The sequence below is a fragment of the Gossypium arboreum genome, chromosome 7 (assembly GCF_025698485.1).
Source record: "Gossypium arboreum isolate Shixiya-1 chromosome 7, ASM2569848v2, whole genome shotgun sequence".
In the NCBI taxonomy this organism is placed as follows: Eukaryota; Viridiplantae; Streptophyta; class Magnoliopsida; order Malvales; family Malvaceae; genus Gossypium; species Gossypium arboreum.
The window spans coordinates 97950527-97970805 of NC_069076.1; the positions used below are offsets into that span (position 1 = coordinate 97950527).

The following is a 20279-nucleotide window of genomic DNA, read 5'->3' on the forward strand; positions in this document are numbered from 1 at the left end:
TGAATTTAATGGTTTTAGATAAAAAGGTAGTGACCTTCAATTATCCCCCATACTTTTTTTCTTTTTAATCCCTTTTTCATTATCTATCTAATTCTTCTGTGAACACCAAGGCAGCTCTCAAACAAGAAAACTAGTTTTTATTTCAATCCAAGTTTATGAGTATAGGTTTTGCATGGGGTTCTATTAAAAACCTAAACAAATTTCATTCAATAGCTATTTGATCTCATCATGAGGAATTCAGCAAGCAATGTTATGATGGAGATAGAATCCAATAAACCAGCAGGGAATGGGATGGTGATCGGTGGTTTAAGTCCTTTAAGTGAAACCTTATGGAGAGAGAAGACTAACACCGAGTTTGTAGGAGATGTATCAGCCAGACTCACTTGGAAAGATCTCACCGTAATGGTAACTCTCAACAATGGTGAAACTCAAAAAGTACTTGAAGGACTCACTGGTTATGCTGAACCAGGTACTTTAACAGCTCTAATGGGTCCTTCAGGCTCTGGCAAATCAACCCTTCTTGATGCGCTTTCAAGTCGTTTAGCTGCCAATGCTTTCCTATCAGGAACCATTCTCCTCAATGGTCGTAAAACCAAGCTTTGCTTCGGGACTGCAGTAAGTAGTACTTGTTTAATTGTTCTACTCCCTCACTTATTATGTCTTGAATCTTGAATTTCATTTACTTCTGTGTGTGTTTAGGCCTATGTGACTCAAGATGATAACTTGATCGGTACACTGACTGTTCGAGAAACAATCTCTTATTCGGCTCGATTACGTTTGCCTGATAAGATGCCATGGTCCGAGAAGCGAGCACTTGTTGAAAGTACTATTATCGAGATGGGGCTCCAAGATTGTGCCGATACCGTCATCGGGAATTGGCATTTACGTGGGATTAGTGGAGGAGAAAAGAGGAGGGTTAGCATAGCTCTTGAAATTCTAATGAGGCCTAGATTGCTATTTCTTGATGAACCAACCAGTGGACTTGACAGGTTTACTTATATCTCTTTTTTTATAGATTCTGTGTTTCCGACATAATCTTTTGTTTCAATTGGCTTAACTCCCTAATATAGTAAACTGTTCTTCTTGTTGATTTTGCCCTTTTTTTCTATTTCTTTCCTTTATCACTTTTTGTAATGACCTGGTAAAATGTTTGTTGGTTTTTTACTTGTTTTTGGAATCACTTGTTTAAGGTAAGCTTTTGTATTAAGTTATAGATTGCATCTTATCCCACTTACTAAAAAATAGATAAATTAATCTTTATATGTTAGATCAAATGGTAAAGTAATCATTCTGTTAAAAAAATCTTCTATTTTTACGGTTAAAAATTAGTTTATATATATTAGCATAAAGTATACATGGCACATCATGTGTCATTGTTTGGTTATTTTGTCAATTATGTCAATTTTAACCATACAAAAGAATTTTTTTATTAAAAGGACCAATTTATTTTGTGATCTAATATAGAAGAATCAATTTACTCAAGGCCAAAAACAATCTAATACCTAATATGAGGTACATATGATATTTTTACCCAAGATAGATATATTTTGGGCACATATCCTCAATATGTTTATGATAATGCAATATTTAGTTTGATGATGCAAGATTTATTATTGAACTTTACCAATTTATTATTTTGATTTTCAAAGTTAGTGTTTGTTTGATATGTTCTAAAAAGGAATCTTCTAGGTCCTAGAGAACCTTTTTAAGTTTTACCCTTATGGTTTAATTGCTAAAAAGCTTAATTACCATTTAAAGCTTCGTTTGGAAGAATGGAAAGGAGTTCCCATGTTACTTTTGAAAATAAATTCCTTTATCTATGTTATTTAAGTAATTGATTAAGTTAAATATTACAAGTTAATTTAATACTAATTTAATTTAGAAAAATATTAAAAATAATATAATGAGTCAAATACTAATTTGACTAAAGAAAATTTTAAAAATTAAAAATTAAATGATTAATATATATTATTATAAAGTATTTTAATCTTTTCATACACTTACATATTGTGAAGTAGAAGATACTTTTAAAAATTTTGATAATATTTATCATTGTTATTAAAAAGTATTTTTGAGAAGATGTCTATTATAGAAATGATATCGTAAAGTAGAAGATCTAATAGCTAATAGAAAAAAAGGTAATTTCATTGAAAATCATTTTTCCTAAAATTAAAAGCTAAATATTTTGACTTGGGTTAAATTTCCAGTTTAAAATCAAGTTTTAGTTTGAGAAGCTACTTATTGATCAATTTTTTTTATTTGAAACCATAGTTTGGGTAAAATATAATTTTGAATGTGAATGATAAACAATGCATACTCAGCCTACCATTTTAACCAAGTTATATATAATATTTAGGGTTTATTTATCACCGGTTGTATCGTAATACAATATTTATTAAAGAGCTTTTAATGAGGTGTATTCCATTGTCTTAATACATTATGTATACAAAATGGCAGTGCTTCGGCATTTTTCGTAACCCAGACATTACGAGGGCTGTCAAGAGATGGTAGAACAGTGATTGCTTCAGTCCATCAACCCAGTAGTGAAGTGTTTGAGCTATTTGATCAGTTGTATTTGCTGTCAGGGGGCAAAACTGTTTATTTTGGTCAAGCATCTGAAGCATACGAGGCAACACTTTTCTTCTGAACTCTGCTTCCTTCTTTATAGATATATATTGCATATTTACTAACATACTCTTTATTGAATTGTGGATAATGCATGCAGTTCTTTGCACAAGCTGGATTTCCATGCCCTGCCTTGAGAAATCCATCTGATCATTTTCTTAGATGTATCAATTCTGATTTTGATAAGGTTAAGGCTACTCTTAAAGGTTCCATGAAATTACGGGTATCTCCATTTCCCTTTCTTTACTATTCCTTCCTACTTTGCTACATTCCACATTTATATGACTGAAATCCCTTTCTTTACTTATAGAAAGCCTTATTTATGTTGGTAACTGCTTTATGATCAGTTCGAGGCAAGCGATGATCCACTTGAGAAAATAACCACAGCCGAAGCGTTCCGAACACTTACTGATTTCTACCGAACATCTCAACAATGTTACGCTGCAAAGGAAAGGGTTGATGAGACATCCAAAGTTGTAAGTAGTTTAACACCCACCTCTCTTTGCATTGGTTTCCATTGATAGTTATTGGCAGTTAAATCATGTTTTTTGGTATATTGCAGAAAGGAACAGTGTTAGATTCTGGAGGCAGTCAAGCTAGCTTCTTGATGCAGTCATACACTTTAACCAAACGCTCATTCATCAACATGTCCAGAGACTTTGGCTATTATTGGCTGAGACTACTAATATATGTTGTAGTCACTGTCTGTATTGGAACCATTTATCTCAATATTGGAACCAGCTACAACTCAATTCTGGTACTTTCTTATAAGTGCTAGTAGAACAACAGCTTTTTGTTTTTTTTCTAGAAATTGTGCTTATTAATCAGCTTTATTATCTTATGTACCAGGCAAGGGGTTCATGTGCATCTTTTGTTTTCGGTTTTGTCACATTCATGTCAATAGGTGGGTTCCCTTCTTTTGTAGAGGACATGAAGGTGAGTACTTATATGATCTACGGTAAAAGTACCATGAAGGAACTAAGGATGGGATTGCAATTTGTCCCCTCTACTCAAAACATGAGTAAATTAATTCATATACGATAGATGAAACAACAAACTGGTGATTCTATTAAAATTTTGTCTATTTCTACTGTTAAAAACTGGTCTCTATTCGTCAATAAGAGGTACATATGGCACACCATGTGTAACTATTAGTTATTTCATCAGCCACATCAGTTTTTAACACTTGACATGGATGAAAAAATTAACTAAAAGGATTAATTTATTCTTTGATTTAACGTACAGAGAATATTTTATTAATTTTTTTAGCAAAAAAGTCATAGTGAAATCTGACTTCCATGACAAAGGGGCAAAAATGGTAGATTTATCATTGAGTCCCTTAAGTTTTAAAAAAAATTATATGTTAGTATAATAATAAAATTATACTTTAGCTCCCAATAATTTATGATTCATCATTGGACCGTGGCTTCATCTCTGTTTTGTAGGTTTTTCAAAGGGAAAGGTTAAATGGGCACTATGGTGTCACCGCATTTGTTATTGGGAATACAATCTCAGCTATGCCATTCCTCATTATGATCACTTTCATCTCTGGAACTATTTGTTACTTCATGGTTCGTCTTCACCCGGGTTTGGAACATTATTTGTTCTTCGTATTGTGTCTTTATGCTAGTGTTACTGTGGTTGAGAGCTTGATGATGGCCATAGCCAGTATTGTCCCTAATTTTCTGATGGGTATTATCATAGGAGCAGGGATTCAGGTTTGTCTCACTTTCAGAATTATCCCTTTTTTTACTAACGTTTATTAGGAAGGATTACATAATAGCTGTGTTTTGTTGCAGGGAATATTCATGCTTGTTTCTGGGTACTTCAGGCTCCCGAATGATATCCCAAAACCTGTCTGGCGTTACCCAATGTCCTACATCAGCTTCCATTTCTGGGCTCTACAGGTGAAGTACCAAATGAAATTGTCCCAGTGGAAAAATAGTACTTTTTCCCCTTTAAGTTTTATAAAATTATAAGTTAGCAAATGGTTAAATTATATTTTGACCCCTTAAAAATAATAAAATTTAATTTAATCTTTTAAAAATTATAAAGATATAAAGCTAATGCAACATAAAAATACATATCTTAATTCTGCTCCTCAAAATATAAGTTTTGGCTTTGCCTTAGTTGTTAGGATTTAAGAATGGTTGATGGAACCAAGGGTGAAATTAGAAATTATTTTTTTGGGTTGCAGAATTGAGTAAATTATTCTTATGAAAGCTAAAATACAATTTCATCATTTATTAATTTATAATTTTATAAATTGAAAAGAGTCAAAGTAATATTTTCACTTTTACCATTTATTAACTTATAATTTTATCATGAGTGTTTCCTAAAATGGGAAATATCACTTTAGCCCTTTTACATTTTATAAAATTATAAGCTAGTAAATGGTCAAATTGTAATTTATCTCTAAAAATGATAAAATTTTAGTTTAATCTTTTAAAATTATAAAGATATACCATAAAACAATGATGAAATTATATTTTAACTCTCATAAAAATACATAACTTAATCTCACCCCTCCAGAATAATTTTTGACTTCACCCCATTTGTTAGGATTTAAATACTGGTTGATGGAACCCCAATATTTGGCCTATTGGCCGTGTTTACCCCATAGCCATAACTCACATCGTGGGTTTGAATAATAATGTGTTCAGTGATTTACTTCTGCCATGGTTGCTTTGTAGATTGATGCAATTGGCTCATTACTAACATTGGTTTTTATTTTTCAGGGGCAATACCAAAATGATCTAAAGGGATTGCTATTCAAGAACCAGTCCCCAGAGCTTCCCCAGATCCCTGGTGAATACATACTGGAAAACGTGTTCCAAATCAATGTAAGACGGTCCAAGTGGATCGATCTGAGTGTTATATTCAGCATGATCATAATATATCGAATCATATTCTTCTTGATGATAAAGATCAGTGAGGATGTTACACCATGGATCAGAGGTTTGATAGCCAGGAGAAGGATGCAACAGAAGAACGGAATACAGAACACGACAGTGGCACCTGATGGTCTCACCCACTCACCTTCCTTGAGAACATACGTAGCTACCACGAGGGATAAAAGATAGATTTTAGGTTTATGCTTCGCATGCTATCCTCACATGATTAACATCTCTTCCATAGGCTTTACTTGTTCTATTTTTTTTTTTTGTTATTATCTATTCTATATATAAAATGGTGGGTTAAATTAATATTAAGAGTCAACTAAATACTAATTTAATTGTGAAATTATTAAAGTACTCTTACTTTAAGAAGTAATTATTATTATGATGAGGATATTTTTATCTTTTTATTTTTTATATAATTTTGAATAAAACAGTTAAAAGACTTTATTTGAGAATCATTTACAAGAGATGATAAAACTCAAATTGCCCATTGGATTTTGACTTGATTTGCTACAAATAAGTGAAATTTTTTTTTGAAAAGCGGGTGTGAGATGTAATGTAGTGGGGTAAATTTTTTTTACACCTCATTTCATTATATGGAATTACAATTTTATAATCGCATATATATATATAATTATTAAAAAGTTAAAATGTAATAATGTGTTGTAGAAAAATTCGTATGTTTTATGTTTTGATTTTTTATGAATTATGTTTAAATATTTACTTGTCTTGAAAAATATTGAAAATACTAAAGATAAGTAGTAAAAATTTAATCGAAGCGAAACAAGGTGGGGTGGAGATGGATTTATCTAACATCCATGAATGTGATAATAGTTTTCTAGTTTATACATCCATAATGGAGTGGGTGAGTGGTGGAACAAAGTGATGATCGTGAAGCAATGATGGATTTAGCAACATTCACTTTTGCCCCGCTCTATTATCATCCTAACCAATAAATTTATATAGAAATCTTTTACTACTTCACCCATAGCCATTTGTTGAAATAACTTTATAAATATATTTTTAATATAGAATATTTATGTTGTCTAACTTAATCAAATTGAATTTCAAGTCTGAATCAAAATTATCAGATTTACTTTTAATTATCAATACATATTTAAATTAAATAAATCAATAAATCATATGAGTTTACATTTGATGCACAACAAGTCTAACTAAATGACCTCATCTTAGTCTCATGGCAAAAACGAGGACAAAAAGGCTGGCTTGAGCCTTAGCCCTAAACAATATATAAGAAAGGTAAGAGGGATCATTTAAAGAATCTGAACAGTGAAGGGTTGCAAATCAATGAGAAGAAGTTGTCTGATTTGTATGACGATTCGACTATTAAGAAGTCATAAAAAAGTTAGAAGTCTAAAAGTTAGAGTTGGATACTGTGATTTCAGAGCACTTTCTGAAAAAATAAAGGCCAAAATTAGATTTAATGGCTCGAAAGTTGCAAGTAATGAAGTTTGCAATCGATTGAGGCTTTGATGCACTGATATTGGCATAATAGGTTGTGTTAGTTGCCTTAGCACTTGAATGATGACAAACCTTAAGTTGAACATCACATAAGACTCTATTTCGTTGTGGAACTTTCAGTGTTAAAACTCAATGAATAATACTTATTTAATCATAGAAGGTTGCAAATTCACCATTCTCGAACTCCTTCCCATAGTCACTTCTGATTCTGATCACCTTACCAATCAACTAATTGTTCTTATTCATGAGTTTGATGCATTAACTTCTTTAGGACTCCAATGATCTTTGACATTTCCTTAAAAAAGTCAACTCGTGTGAATTAAGAAAAGTCATTAAAATAGGCAAATACATAGGCTTTTTGTTTGAATAGGACCCATTAGATCCATATGAAATAACTATATTGATATGTTGCAGCATTATGTGTCACCTAATGTTGTTTTCCATTTATGCAATCTCTACAAGGATTTGTTACTACTCCATCAAGTTTAGGTAGCCGTCGCATTGCATCATATCTAACTATTCATTCAAGACTTTTATAATTCACATGGTCGAGTTGTTGATGCCACATTTCAAGGTCTTGTTTACACTTCATGGAATCGAATGTCCCAGCTTCTTCCATGATTTGCCTACTGGTTTGATCTGTTACCTCACATCCTTCCTTTGGGAACTTTACATGAAGTCATTGATCATACGAATGAATGATGCTAATCAGGGTTTTTTTTATTCCTTTGATAAAAACTCAATAATCAACAAATTCTAAAGAACTCAAAGAGAAATATCTAAAGGTATTATTCAGAAATTCTTAGATACCTCATCTAGTCCATAGACATGGTTTATATACATGATAGAGATAGGATTAATTGTTGTTAACAACTTTAACAAATAAAAACTTTATCAACTGCCTAACCACCTGACTATTTACTGGAACGTGTATTATTTACATACTGTAACATTCATCTAGCTTCCTCGAGGGGCACGACCTGAAGAATACGAAATCGAGTAAAAATAGAAACAGACAATGGTTTAGTGGGAATATCCGCCACCTGGTCACAAGCTGGCACTTTACCAACAACTAAGTCTCCGCTAGCCACCTTTTCAAGAACAAAAAAAACAAATCAAGCTCAACATGTTTGAACTTGGAATGCAGTACCGGATTAGCCGCAACAACTACAGCACTAGAATTATCACACCATATTGTCGGAGGATCAACAGAACATACTTTGAGTTCTGATAACATAGAAACAAACCACGCAATCTCACTTGTGGCTGCAGCTAAACTTCGATATTGAACTTCAACTGTAGATCGAGAAACAACTTGTTGTTTCTTAAAACACCATGATATAGGTGTATGACCAAAATACACACAATATCCCGTTGTACACCGTGACCAAAATACACACAGTATCCCGTTGTACACCGGCGATCATCAAAATTAAGACCCTAGTTTGCATCAGCATAATCAACCAAAGACAATCGATCAAACCGTTAAAACATCAGTCCATGAGAAAGAGTGCCACGTAGATACCGCAAGATACATTTTAATACTACCATATGTATTGTAGTGGGAGCATGCATGAACTGACACACTCGATTAACAACATATGCAATATCTGGTTGCGTTAAAACAGCATACTGAAGTGCTCCAGCAAGACTGTGAAATTCAGTTGGGTCATCAAGACGTTCACCCTCATTTTTAGACAACATGGCCGAACTCACCATTGGCGTATGAACACTTTTTGCATTAGTCCTAGAACACAGATCAAGAATCTCTCCAATGTATTTGTGCTGACATAAATGAAGACTGTCATAGAGAGATCTATTGACTTCAAATTCCAAAAAATAATGAAGATTACCTATATCTTTTAAAGCAAAATTATTGTGTAACTCTGAACAAAACAATTTATCTCGTCAGCTGAACTGCCAGTAATAACAATGTCATCCACATAGACTAGAACATAGAGTGTAACTGCAGGAGAAACTCTAACAAACAATGAAGCATCAGATTTAGACAGAACAAAACCAGTGGACAGTAGAAACTGCTTTAGTTTGTCAAACCAAGCACGAGGAGCTTGTCGTAAGCCATATAATGCTTTCGTCAGACGACACACTAGCTTTTCACCATATGGATCATTTTGAACAAAGCTAAGAGGTTGCTGCATAAAAACTTCATCAGTCAAATCTCCATTTAAAAAGGCATTATTGACATCAACTTGCCGGAAAGGCATTATTGACATCAACTTGCCGGAGATGCCAACCACATGACACAACAATTGACAGAATGATTCGGACAGTGGTAGGTTTGACCACTGGACTGAAGGTTTCTTTGAAATCACAACCGGGCACCTGTGAACAGCCTTTGGCTACCAACCGTGCCTTCCATCGATCAATTATCCCATCAGGATTTTTCTTTACCTTAAAAAGTCACTTGTAGCTAATCACCTTTCGGCCAGGAGGAAGAGAACTAAGTTCTAACGTAGAGTTAGCAAGTAATGCATCGTATTCAGCTTGAACTGCAAGGCACCAGTCGGGATGAGCAAGAGCCTCCTCAACAGACGTCGGCTCAAAATCAACCTTATTCACAGACAAAACCTTGAGCTTAAAAACCCCAGCCTTAGAACGAGTGACCATAGCATGAGTATTAGTAGTAGAGACAGTAAGAATGGTAAAAACAATAGGAACTGTAGTAGAAGAAAGTGCCTCCTGTACACCAGTCCCCAAATCAGCCATTGAGTCAACTGACACATATTGTAGCAGACTACATGTAGCGGCGGAATCAAGATGAGTCAACTCACATTTATGACTGGGCAAAGATACCCCAGTTGCAGGGTCAAAAACTCGGCTAGAGTCTACAGTAAGAAAAGACCGAACAACAAGACCATACGAAGAAGTACACACCGACGACGGATCACTAGTAGTAGCAGATACAGGAAACAAAAACCAATACTCATAAAAAATAATATGCCGAGAGATAACTATCTTGCCACCTGGTGTTAAATAGTAATAACCCTTATGTTACGAGCTATATCCTAGAAATGTAGATGGTTGAGACCGAAACTCAAGCTTATGTTTACCAAAAGAACGTAAGTATGGAAAACAACAACACCGAAAAACCCTAAGGTGATCATATGTTGGTTTACAATCGAACAAACTTTTATACGGTGTCTTACCTTTCAACATCGGAGTGGGTAGGTGATTAATAAGATGTACCGTACTGCAAAATGCATAGACCCGGTAAGTCATAGGTAAATTTGCCTAAGCCAAAAGAGTGAGACTGGTTTCCACAATATGTCGATGTTTACGTTCAGCAACACCATTCTGTTCATAAGTGTGAGGGTAGAAACTATGATGAAGAATCCCCTAACTAGCTAGAACTGAGGCAAAGGCACGAACTCACCGCCCTAATTACTCTAGAATTTCTTAATACTCTTCCCAAATTATGTGTGAATCATCTTCTGAAACTATAGAAAACATTCCACTGCTTGAGACTTGCGTTTGATCAGATAAACCCAGGTAAATCGACTATACATGTCAATGAATGAGACATAATGCAAATTCCCTTCACATGGAACAGAAGCTGGGCCCCACAAATCAGAAACAACTAATTCAAACAATTCAACATATTCAGTATTAGACCGTGAAAAAGGCAATTTATGTGATTTTCCTTTCTAACAAGCTACACAAAATTATCAAGAGATCGTTTATTGGTAACAATCTAACATTTGTCAAGAACAATTTTTACAATAGTAGGAGAAGGATGACCGAGTCTTTTATGCCACAAGGAAAAGATATCAACTCCCATAGACGAATCTTGAAGAGCAGTGGTGTAAGCAGAAAGATATGGAACTACCGAATCAGCTGAAAAATGATAGAGCTCATCAAGAACTTGGCCCCCATTAAGATTTTCTGTGTCTGAATGTCCTTAATCACACAATAAGACAGGTGAAATTCAAAGAATACATTATTGTCAATAGCAAATTTAGACACAGATAGCAAATTTTTTCGGATGCTTGGTACACACAAGACATTTGATAGATGTAGTAATTTTTGCTTTGTAGGTAAAATAGTACTCCCAATGGACGAAATCTTAGTGGAAACCTCATTACCCATTAAAAAAGAGGAATCACCTGTATATGGAGAGGATGTATGTAAATTAGAAGCATTCTGACACACATGATGAGTAACCCCTAAATCTGGGCACCAGAATGTGCTTCCTACCAATAACGGAACATAGGAATCAGTGCTATTAAAATTGGAATCATACTCCGTGGCATCAGAGAAATCAGAGGCATAAAACTCAGAGAGCCTGGGTATTCCAACAAATTGAGACGAGTCATATTGGGACGAGTCAACATAAAAAACACGAGCACGCGATTTTGTCTGCCATGAAACCTCAAGCGCAGCACTCGGCATAGACCGGGCAAAATTAACAAAATTGGCATTTGGCCCAGAAACATGTGGCCCATCATTGAGACGAGGCCAAACAGATCCACTAGGCCCAAAATTCTGATCGGCACCTATTGGCTCACCCGCCCGATTACCATACGAATAGCACAGGTCATCATCATTCGAGTGTTGACCCATAGAACGGCTAGAATATCACCCAACAGTATTTCCAAACGCATGCCCAGATAGTCTATAAGCAAATTTTAGCCCATGATTTGTTGACCGACTACCAGGTGACATAAAAGAATTTGGCCCAACTAGCATGGCTGCATGCGGCGCACGTGTAGGTATGGCCCCTACATTCGGTCTAATATACTGATTCATAGCACTTTCCTTAGGAGACACCAACCAATTTTAACCATTGAATAGCCAATTTTGACCACACCCCCATACGTTTCTAGTCCATACCTCTACATTCGAACTAGAAGCAGGCCCTCCTTAATGCACCGTTAGAGCAGCAATTGGTGGCTGCTCGTCACGGTGGTACCTATAGTAACAGAGCTGTGCAAGATGCCCATACCTAGCACAGATCTGGCACTGGATCCTAGTGCGAAAGTTCCATCCACGACCACGACCACGAACAGAGGGACGACCACCATGAGAAGACTTGTCCACCATATGCGACGGAGAACCTTCCACAAAATTCGTAGCAACCAGCACATCTTGAACAATTCGTATCTGATGGGCTTCGCACCCAAGGAGAGCATCAACAATACGTTGAAACGGCAATGGATCGGAGGAGAGAGAGACAGAGGACACAACGGCATCAAATTCAGACGACAAGCCAGCAAGCAGAACCGCCGTCCTCTCGGCCTCCGAGATCTGAGCACCAGACGCTACAATAAGGGCATACAAGCCTTTGACTTTATCAACATAAAAACGGATGGAGAGACCACTTTTCTTGAGAGAATGGAGTTCATGGCGAAGTTGAAACTGTTTCGCGCAAGTGTGAGCCGCAAATAAGCTTTTCGCCATCATCCACACGTCACATGTTGTTCAGACGTCCGTGAATGAGGATAGAAATGACGAACTAATCGTAGACAGCAGCCACGAGGTAAGAAGATTATCTTATTGATTGAAGATTGAGGCAGACGGATTTGCAACAAGCGTGCCATCGGAGGCTTGAACAAACCTCGCCGGAGCAAATACTGTGCCATCAAGAAACCCGATCAAATCATAACCAGTAAGAATAAATCGTACTTGTTGTTGCCATTGAATGAAAGTGCCCTCGTCCAGCTTTACAACGTCATGCCGAGGAAAAAAGGTGACAATCCGATCACTGGTGAACATAGAGCCATTTGGCTCAACAGAGTCGGAATCAGGAGAGTGCGTAGTAGCCATGCCTAAGGATTACATAGAAACTAAATAATCAACAAATTCTAAAGAACTCAAAGAGAAATATCTGAAGGTATTATTCAAAAATTCTTAGCTACCTCATCCAGTCCATAGACATTGTTTATATACATAATAGAGATAGGCTTAACTACTGTTAACAACTTTAACAAAATAACAACTTTATCAACTACCTAACCACCTGACTATTTACTGAAACGTGTATCATTTACATACTGTAACATCCTTCAACTGGAAACATGTTCTTCAACTCAAGAAAATCCATCAACATTTAGAATTCCCTTACCAAGAATCCTTCCTTTCTTCTCATCATCAAATGTGGCTCTTTCGTAGTGATTGTTGTAATTCTTTTAGGACTTCTTTTCCTTTAATCATATGTCTCGAAAATTTGCTATCAAAAAAATATAAGCACCAATCAGACATTCTGTATTTTTTCTATCTTTAATCTTATTTCTACTGATATCCCCTCGTTGTTCTTGGTTTTTTGTAACATAGTTGCAACATCTTAGAACATTAAGTAGTTTGTAGCAATTTGGTTTAACGTGACCAATTATACTAGAATAATGGCATATTGGTTCTCTTTTATACTTGATCTCTTTGGTCTGAGATATTTCTTTCTAAAGAGAAGTTTTAGCAACTTCTTTGTCTCTATCCTACTGGAAGCAAGAGTTGCTAAAACAGATTTTACATAACTTAGCATAAAAATTTGATGTCTAAAATTTTCGAACCTACTTGTGAGCATACGAAGTTTAGAATCCTCCAAGCCTCTCTTGTAAAAACAGATTTTGAAATGTGCATGAATTCTTGAAGATCTACTCAATTGAATATTGCTTCAAGGCGTTTTGTGTGAACTACGTCCCAGAAAAGCTGACATTCTTGTAGATCTACCGATTCAGGAATTGTTCCAACCTTAATCTAATACACTTTTAAGTGAAACTACATCACAAAATCAGTTCTTCCTACACAGAACAAATTAATCTCTCTAATAAACAACTCAAAATGCTTCTGATTTTGCACTCAAACAAAGGTTCCTCTAAGAACATATTTGTGCTCATTTAATACACGCCCAACAATGAGAGAAAAACATTCTTTTTATAAGCACTTAATCCAGTTATTGTGATTGTGTCATCCTTCTTGATTGTAGGGATGAAGTAAGCTTATAAGAATTTCCAAAATACACAATATTAATTCCTTTACCATCTCGGTCAATCTCCACAATTTACAAAAGAATACCACTCCCATTTTATCAGATTCCTATATCTAGTTTCCATTTTTACAAACAAATCACCTATCTTTGCTGCCGCTAAAAAGATAAAACTCAAAAGCTCACAATTCAAAATTGGAAAAAATTAGAAAACTCGAAATACCCAAAATATTACATTGCAATGATGCAACATACAGTGTCAATTTTTTATTTTCAACAAACTGCACAAACATAAATTAATTAAAATAACAATTTCAGCTGCTAATGAGTTCTGAGATATGGTCCATTTCTCTACACGCTTAAGCAACACGGTGTTTATTGTTTTATATACCAAGGGAAATCAGTGGTAAAAGGTCATTTCATTTCATCATTAAGAAACTATGATAACTACTAAATAGTTCCAATGTCCAATTACCTTCCTACGGTTCCTGGTGGTTCCCAGCCTACACTGCTCAGTTCTTATGTAGTAGATCATAGAAAACCTTCAGCTTTCTACAGTCCAAGATGCATAAGGCCTGCATAGCATATATTTATTTTTACCCAAACAATTCAGTTCTTATGAAGTAGATATAGAAAACCTTCGACTTTCTATAGTCCGAGATGCACAAGGCCCGCATTGCATATACATATATATATATTTACCCGAACAATTTTTCAGTAAAACAAATACAAACAATTTTTTTTTTTAATTTGTTCTGATCACAAAAAGTTGTCATACTTGATTCACTTGAAATGTTCCATATTTGAAAGATCCAAATTAAAAAAAAAAAAACACACACACACACAAAAACCCAACTTTTATCCACACCGAAAATGAAACAAAAAGTTTAAGACTGAAGACCAACTCTATCCGCACAATTAACCAATTGACTTCATCTTTCTCTGTGACAATAAGAACAAAAAATTGTATCAAATATCTGCAGTTCTGCACCTTTAAAAGGATCTTCACACCTATCTCATTCATTCTTATGAGAATTTACTTCAGTATATTTATAAGTGTGTTCAGCAGAGATGTCAGAAAAATAACACAAAACGGTGTAAGAATAGGATAATGTAATTTTAAACCCTTTTATATATTTACTTGGAGAGGATAGGGTTAGAAATTAGATTAGTTATCCTCCAAGTATATATAGGATGATCATATCCTGTTGAAAAACGTTTTATTTATTATTTATTTATTATGTTTGGCATAAGAAAAGGCCTCAGACTGATAAAGGGAAGGGATGCAGATACTGGAACTCAAACTCCAAACCTGCTAAATACCACATCTTAGGAACCAATTGAATTAAGCAACAGTTTAAACATGTTTTATTTCAATCCTATGGAATAGTAACATGTACAACCATATTGAAGTTCCCGATATTTTGGAAGCTGCTTACACATTTAAGTTTATAACTAATCAAGCACATGCATGTTATCAATATGACGCATAAATATGCATAAGTTTCTTTCTTCAGCTATACTGGTTAATATCGATATTCAAAAAGTTTGTGGAGCTCACCTTGCTCGAACAAGTTCAAGTGGGAGAGTTTCCATTGCCATCTGAAATTTGAAAAGACAGATTTAAATGCAGCAAAAAGATTCACTTTGGAAAGAAACCTGGAATAATGCTTACCCATAATCTTGGAGTTAGTGGATCAGATTTTGGATGTAATCTGGATAATTCAGACTGAAAGATGATGACTATTGCAACTTTGAATTCGATAGAGAATGGACTGCACAGAAAATTTCAGAACATATACATAAATTACATAGAAAATAGTTATAAGAATGATATCAATTGTGAAAACTATTATCATGAAGAAATGTGAACACATAATTCTTGTTTCCTGCTTAAAATTATTGATAAATTAACTAATATTGCTGTAACGACTTTATTGAAATGTCTACTTTCACATTCATTTTTAATTGCAAAACTGTATTTCTATGCAAACACGTCAGGATCTGCTAATCTACTGTAAATTTTAACAAGCATGATTGAATTTATCAAGGTAAGATAATCTTTAAGCAGTCTCTATCAGATTGACAATGACTATAGTGAGAATATGTAAAGGTTTAAAATGACTTAATAAATATTAATATTACTAGGGCCTTGGCAGCAAAAAGAAAAAGTTATTCTAGAAAGGAACTTGGATGATGAATTCCCAAGAAAGATTAATAGATGTATTGCAATCAGAATAATCTCTAAGAGATTATTAGAAATTAGATTAGTTTGTTCCCAATATTTTATAAACGAAGTTCCTCTTCGTTAAAAGATTTCTATGCTCACAGCCAGATATGACCTCGGCATACACTCCTAAGCAACCTCCAAATAGAAGGAAGCTTAATTCTAGGGTGAGGACCTGGTTTATCAGTTAATAAGTTCACAAAAATTTGTAAACTATCTTTAACGAAACATCTGAAAGCTGAAAAAGCCCTGCTCCCCAGAAAATTAGGTCGTCTACAACTGGTTGATGTTCACTCATCAAATTTTATTCCACACAATGGGGAACAGGTCTGCATCAAGATATTAAAGATAGACCACACCAATGCAAAAGGCGTTATATCCTAATAAGGGGGGAAAATAGCCAAGAAGATGCTTTTTATTTTTTTCATCTAAATTTGTTAGTTTTGCATCATTTTTCAGTGAAAGATATTGCAGAAGTTATCAATATCTGCCACATTCCAACCTCTTAGTTTTCAGCCCCTTTACCTTGATATGCAGTATATCCATTATTTGTAAACAAGCAGAAAATATCCTATTAACATAGAAAGCATACTCTAAAATATGGTAATTTATCAAGTTAGCATGCCAAGAAGTTCCCTATAATTTACTTAACATTTTCATTTAGAAGTCATAGATAATGATACTCATTTGATCACTGGTTAGTTACAAAGTTTACCAGGATAAAACACAGTCACTTTGCATGCATTTGAAACTTACCCGGCTAAGACAGTTGGACAAGTCAAAAGACGGGGTAATACAACATATATTGGCAGAGTCATATTGCGACAGACATCTCCATCTGCTATCTAGAAGAGAATAAGTGAAAGATGTTACATGATACATCAACTGATTTTTTTCTTTTCATCCGAGATATATCAAATGAATAAATAGTTACAGTGAGTGAGAAGAATTGCACCTGTGTAGTCTGTATCAAAGAAGTTTCAGTGATGATTTTTTCCCCAAGAAGAACTGACTCTACACGAAGTAAGTGAATGTCAATAGAACAAATGGGAAGCACAGATGCTTCCACTGTTAGTTCTCCACTGAGAGGTTCAAGCATCGAACATTGCGTGGATATTCTTCCTGTGATACGAAAGCCACCTATTGAGCCAAACATCTAGTCAGCATGGGTCAATGAAATCACCAAGTAAGAATTCAAATGCAATGATGTTGAAGTTCTACATCATCTGATCTCTTATAAATGTAACTATGAAAAATATACCAAACATTCCCTGCTTTAAATTTTGACTGATTCTAGAGCAAGAACATGGGAAATAGCAAAAACCTGATTTCAGTTCTGGAAGTATAGGATGTCTTTGAGTGTCCTGAGTAATGTAAAAGATAACCATCTCAGGAGAAATTGGTGGATTAAGAAGATCAGCTGCAAAGATGTCACAAAAGACAAAGCCCATTTAATTTATTTCATGTTGATATAATTGAGAAGAAGACTTTAAACTGAGCCATGCCTTTATCACTTTCTACTATGAATTCCACTGTAGCAGATAATGATTTGTGCAGATATCCTCTCATGACATCTACAGTTGCCAAATACTGTAACATGATTGATTAAAATAAATAAAGAGTCCAATAGTGACTGAACAACAAGATTAAACAGAGAGATTTCTAGGATAAGAAAATAGTCACCTGGATGCTAATATTGGTTCCATGGAAGGTCTCATAAAACCTTTCTGAATTATCTTCTTTAGGATTCCGCAGAGTTATAGAGAACGGTATCTGTCACAACAAACAAGCATGACTTCTAATGGACATATGTGGTACTTGCAGTTGATAAATGTTATGAGAATCAACCATCAAGGGCAGAAAACTAATTAAAAGATAGTTGCATCAACCGTGTTTTGTTAAACTCTTTTCGCCAGCACAAAAACCAGAATGCAGCCCTTTAGTTTTTAGTAGAAATGTGGTGTTTAGGTCTCTCAGCTCTCTCAAAGGTTAGAATTTATGGTAGGGGCTGTGATTCATGCTCAAGTACCATTATTACAGAGTTGTATTTTGCCATTGGACTTGTTAAACCCTCACATAAGCATACAGTAGTTGGCGCGAGTTGTCTTTCTCTTAGTTCAAAAACTAAAAATGAATAAACATATGTAAATCCTGTATACGGCAATAATATACATTGCAAAGGAAAAAAAAGAGTAAGAAATAAAAGGGAAAATTTAATTACAATTTGCACAAGTACACAAACATAAGGGAACTATAAATTTTATGTTGATGTACTACCTCTGTTGTACCTGAAACAATTTTCCCAGATGGTCTAATCTCAAGGGTCCTACTCCTGTAAAGATACGAAGAAGAATAAGTTCTAAATATATTTGCATAGGTTCAACATAAGAAGTGCTTGAGAAAATTAATATAATTCATACACACATGATGAATTTGGGATAACCCTTGGGTTATTTTGAGAAATACCACAAGTAATAGTCTAAGTAAAAGGATTTCCATAATGCATGTAGCGAGTACACCTCCAAGCTTCGGTAAGAAAATAATGCAGAAAGAAAGTGAAAATGCTACCGTTACTATCAAAGAAGTGCTTCTAATAAAGACTTCAAGCACCCTATGTTGAAGCCTAACACCTATGCAGGACAAGGTTTCCTAGGCACAGTTGGTCTAGAACCAAAAATATGGGATTAGGAATGAGAGCTTCAAATAACATGACTAGCTCCTAAGCCATTTCAGCTGTTAAAGAGAAGTACAACCCATTATTTTCCAAAGCTAACCACAAAAATTGTTAAAGCATCGAGAACAATACCAACTCTCTTAAGAACACCTGAAGCCTTATACAAAGACATTAGACCAAGGATCATGTATACACTGTAACTATCGAAGGTGTGAGGCCTTGAGATCGAAATCCCAAACTTTCTAAATCATAAGAACCATCCCCTATTAATTGTTTCATTTACCAATGTTCCCAACACCAAACTAGCTACCATTTAACTGTACGTTACTTAGAAGTTGATTCCTCTCTCTTGACTATATAGACTTGATATTAAATTTCAACATCATCTGCTCAATTATTTGAAATACAAAATAAGACACTGCTATACATAATTCATCTTTCTTCCCATCCATCCTAAACAAATCAAACGCCAATTTTTACAACTTAAGAAAATGTCTGGGTCAGTTAGCAATTATAGTTAAGTAGGAATGATGATAGATGATCTAAAAAATAAATCTATTTAAAATACAAGCGAACGTAGACAAACTGAGATTAGCTAAACGCTTAAAGGGATTCAGGCACAATTCGAAATCAGATTTTAGTAAAGAAGGCTGCATATTGTTGAGGTAAACTTTCATGTTTGATTTCAATTAGCCCACCTGTGTTAGAAATGGTGATTTAATATCATAATCATAAGTAAGCAAAATGAAAATAAACGTACAGGATGGTAATTGGTTTGACAACACCATAAAAGGACTCGATGACTCCTGCCGATCCTCCGCGAACCTTCAAACAGGAAAGATGAGGAAAAGAAAGAAAGAATAGTCCCATAAAACTCTGGTAGCGTGATATCTGGCAACAAATAAAGTGGTTACAGAAATTGTAAAACCTGGAGGTTGACTGAGCCGTTGAGGGCCATGCGAATTCCATAGTGGGAAATGGAAGATGCAGACTTCACCACGATTTTGCCTTCAAGAGGCTCCTATAAGGCAACATAAAATCCATCGTTAATCACTCTAGCTTTAATCCATTGCGGAAAATAGGGAGAGAAAGAGAGACACGCACGGAGGGGCGATAGATGCGGTTGGGTCGGGAGAGTGAGAGGTCTATTTTTGTTGACATCGCATCTATCGAAGCTTCAACAAGTCCTGTAGAATAGATGAAGGATACCCAAAAACAAAAAAAAACAGAAACGGTATAACAAAAAGATTGGAAAGGAGAAGCCATAGAATTGGTAACTTCTAAGCTTTTTCAACGTGGGTAAATTCCCACATACTTCCCTAAACTTTGTTTAAAATTACTATTCAATCACCCAATTCTTTTAAGTTATTAACTATCAATAACATTATCGGATTGTTATAAAATGAGACTCAAATTAACCATTAAAGTTAC

At 34.8% G+C, this 20279-nt stretch overlaps 2 protein-coding genes across 6 annotated transcripts; one reads left to right on the forward strand and one right to left on the reverse strand.

Annotated features, from left to right (window-relative positions):
• Window positions 1-5831, forward strand: LOC108486545 (ABC transporter G family member 11-like). The gene is made up of 10 exons (XM_017790659.2): window positions 1-615; window positions 700-989; window positions 2458-2629; window positions 2726-2848; window positions 2973-3101; window positions 3188-3382; window positions 3475-3561; window positions 4071-4343; window positions 4425-4532; window positions 5364-5831. The coding sequence occupies exons 1-10, from the start codon at window positions 229-231 to the stop codon at window positions 5706-5708; spliced, it is 2109 nt and encodes a 702-aa protein (XP_017646148.1). The 5' UTR covers window positions 1-228; the 3' UTR covers window positions 5709-5831.
• A 4813-nt stretch (window positions 5832-10644) lies between these two features.
• LOC108484187 (uncharacterized) lies at window positions 10645-20218 on the reverse strand. 5 transcript variants are annotated; one of them, XR_008285894.1, is made up of 13 exons: window positions 19953-20218; window positions 19777-19869; window positions 19609-19673; window positions 18452-18506; window positions 17858-17947; window positions 17680-17764; window positions 17499-17594; window positions 17130-17314; window positions 16931-17019; window positions 15623-15722; window positions 15509-15549; window positions 14423-14522; window positions 10645-10862 (listed from the first exon to the last, which is right to left on the reverse strand). XR_008285894.1 is itself a non-coding variant. In XM_053031068.1 (12 exons), exons 1-12 carry the CDS (start codon window positions 20112-20114, stop codon window positions 14492-14494), a joined length of 1074 nt encoding a protein of 357 aa, XP_052887028.1. In that variant the 5' UTR covers window positions 20115-20216; the 3' UTR covers window positions 14153-14491. The 5 variants fall into 5 exon arrangements, 3 of the variants coding, with proteins under 3 accessions (XP_052887028.1, XP_017643374.1, XP_017643375.1); XR_001871208.2 differs by lacking the exon at window positions 10645-10862 and adding an exon at window positions 12828-13194 and having other exon boundaries at window positions 19953-20217; XM_053031068.1 differs by lacking the exon at window positions 10645-10862 and having other exon boundaries at window positions 14153-14522; window positions 17130-17296; window positions 19953-20216.
• Between the last annotated feature and the right edge of the window lie 61 nt (window positions 20219-20279).

Coding starts and splice junctions, on each gene's coding strand:
- LOC108484187 (XM_017787885.2), bottom strand. CDS start 20,114: ATGGCTTCTCCTTTCCAATCTTTTTGTTATACCGTTTCTGTTTTTTTT. Junction 15,550..15,622: donor CACTAACTCCAAGATTATGG/GTAAGCATTATT, acceptor TTCAAATTTCAG/ATGGCAATGGAAACTCTCCC. Junction 14,523..15,508: donor CTTGAACTTGTTCGAGCAAG/GTGAGCTCCACA, acceptor TATGCTATGCAG/GCCTTATGCATCTTGGACTG.
- LOC108486545 (XM_017790659.2), top strand. CDS start 229: ATGAGGAATTCAGCAAGCAATGTTATGATGGAGATAGAATCCAATAAA. Junction 616..699: donor AGCTTTGCTTCGGGACTGCA/GTAAGTAGTACT, acceptor GTGTGTGTTTAG/GCCTATGTGACTCAAGATGA. Junction 990..2,457: donor CCAACCAGTGGACTTGACAG/GTTTACTTATAT, acceptor ACAAAATGGCAG/TGCTTCGGCATTTTTCGTAA.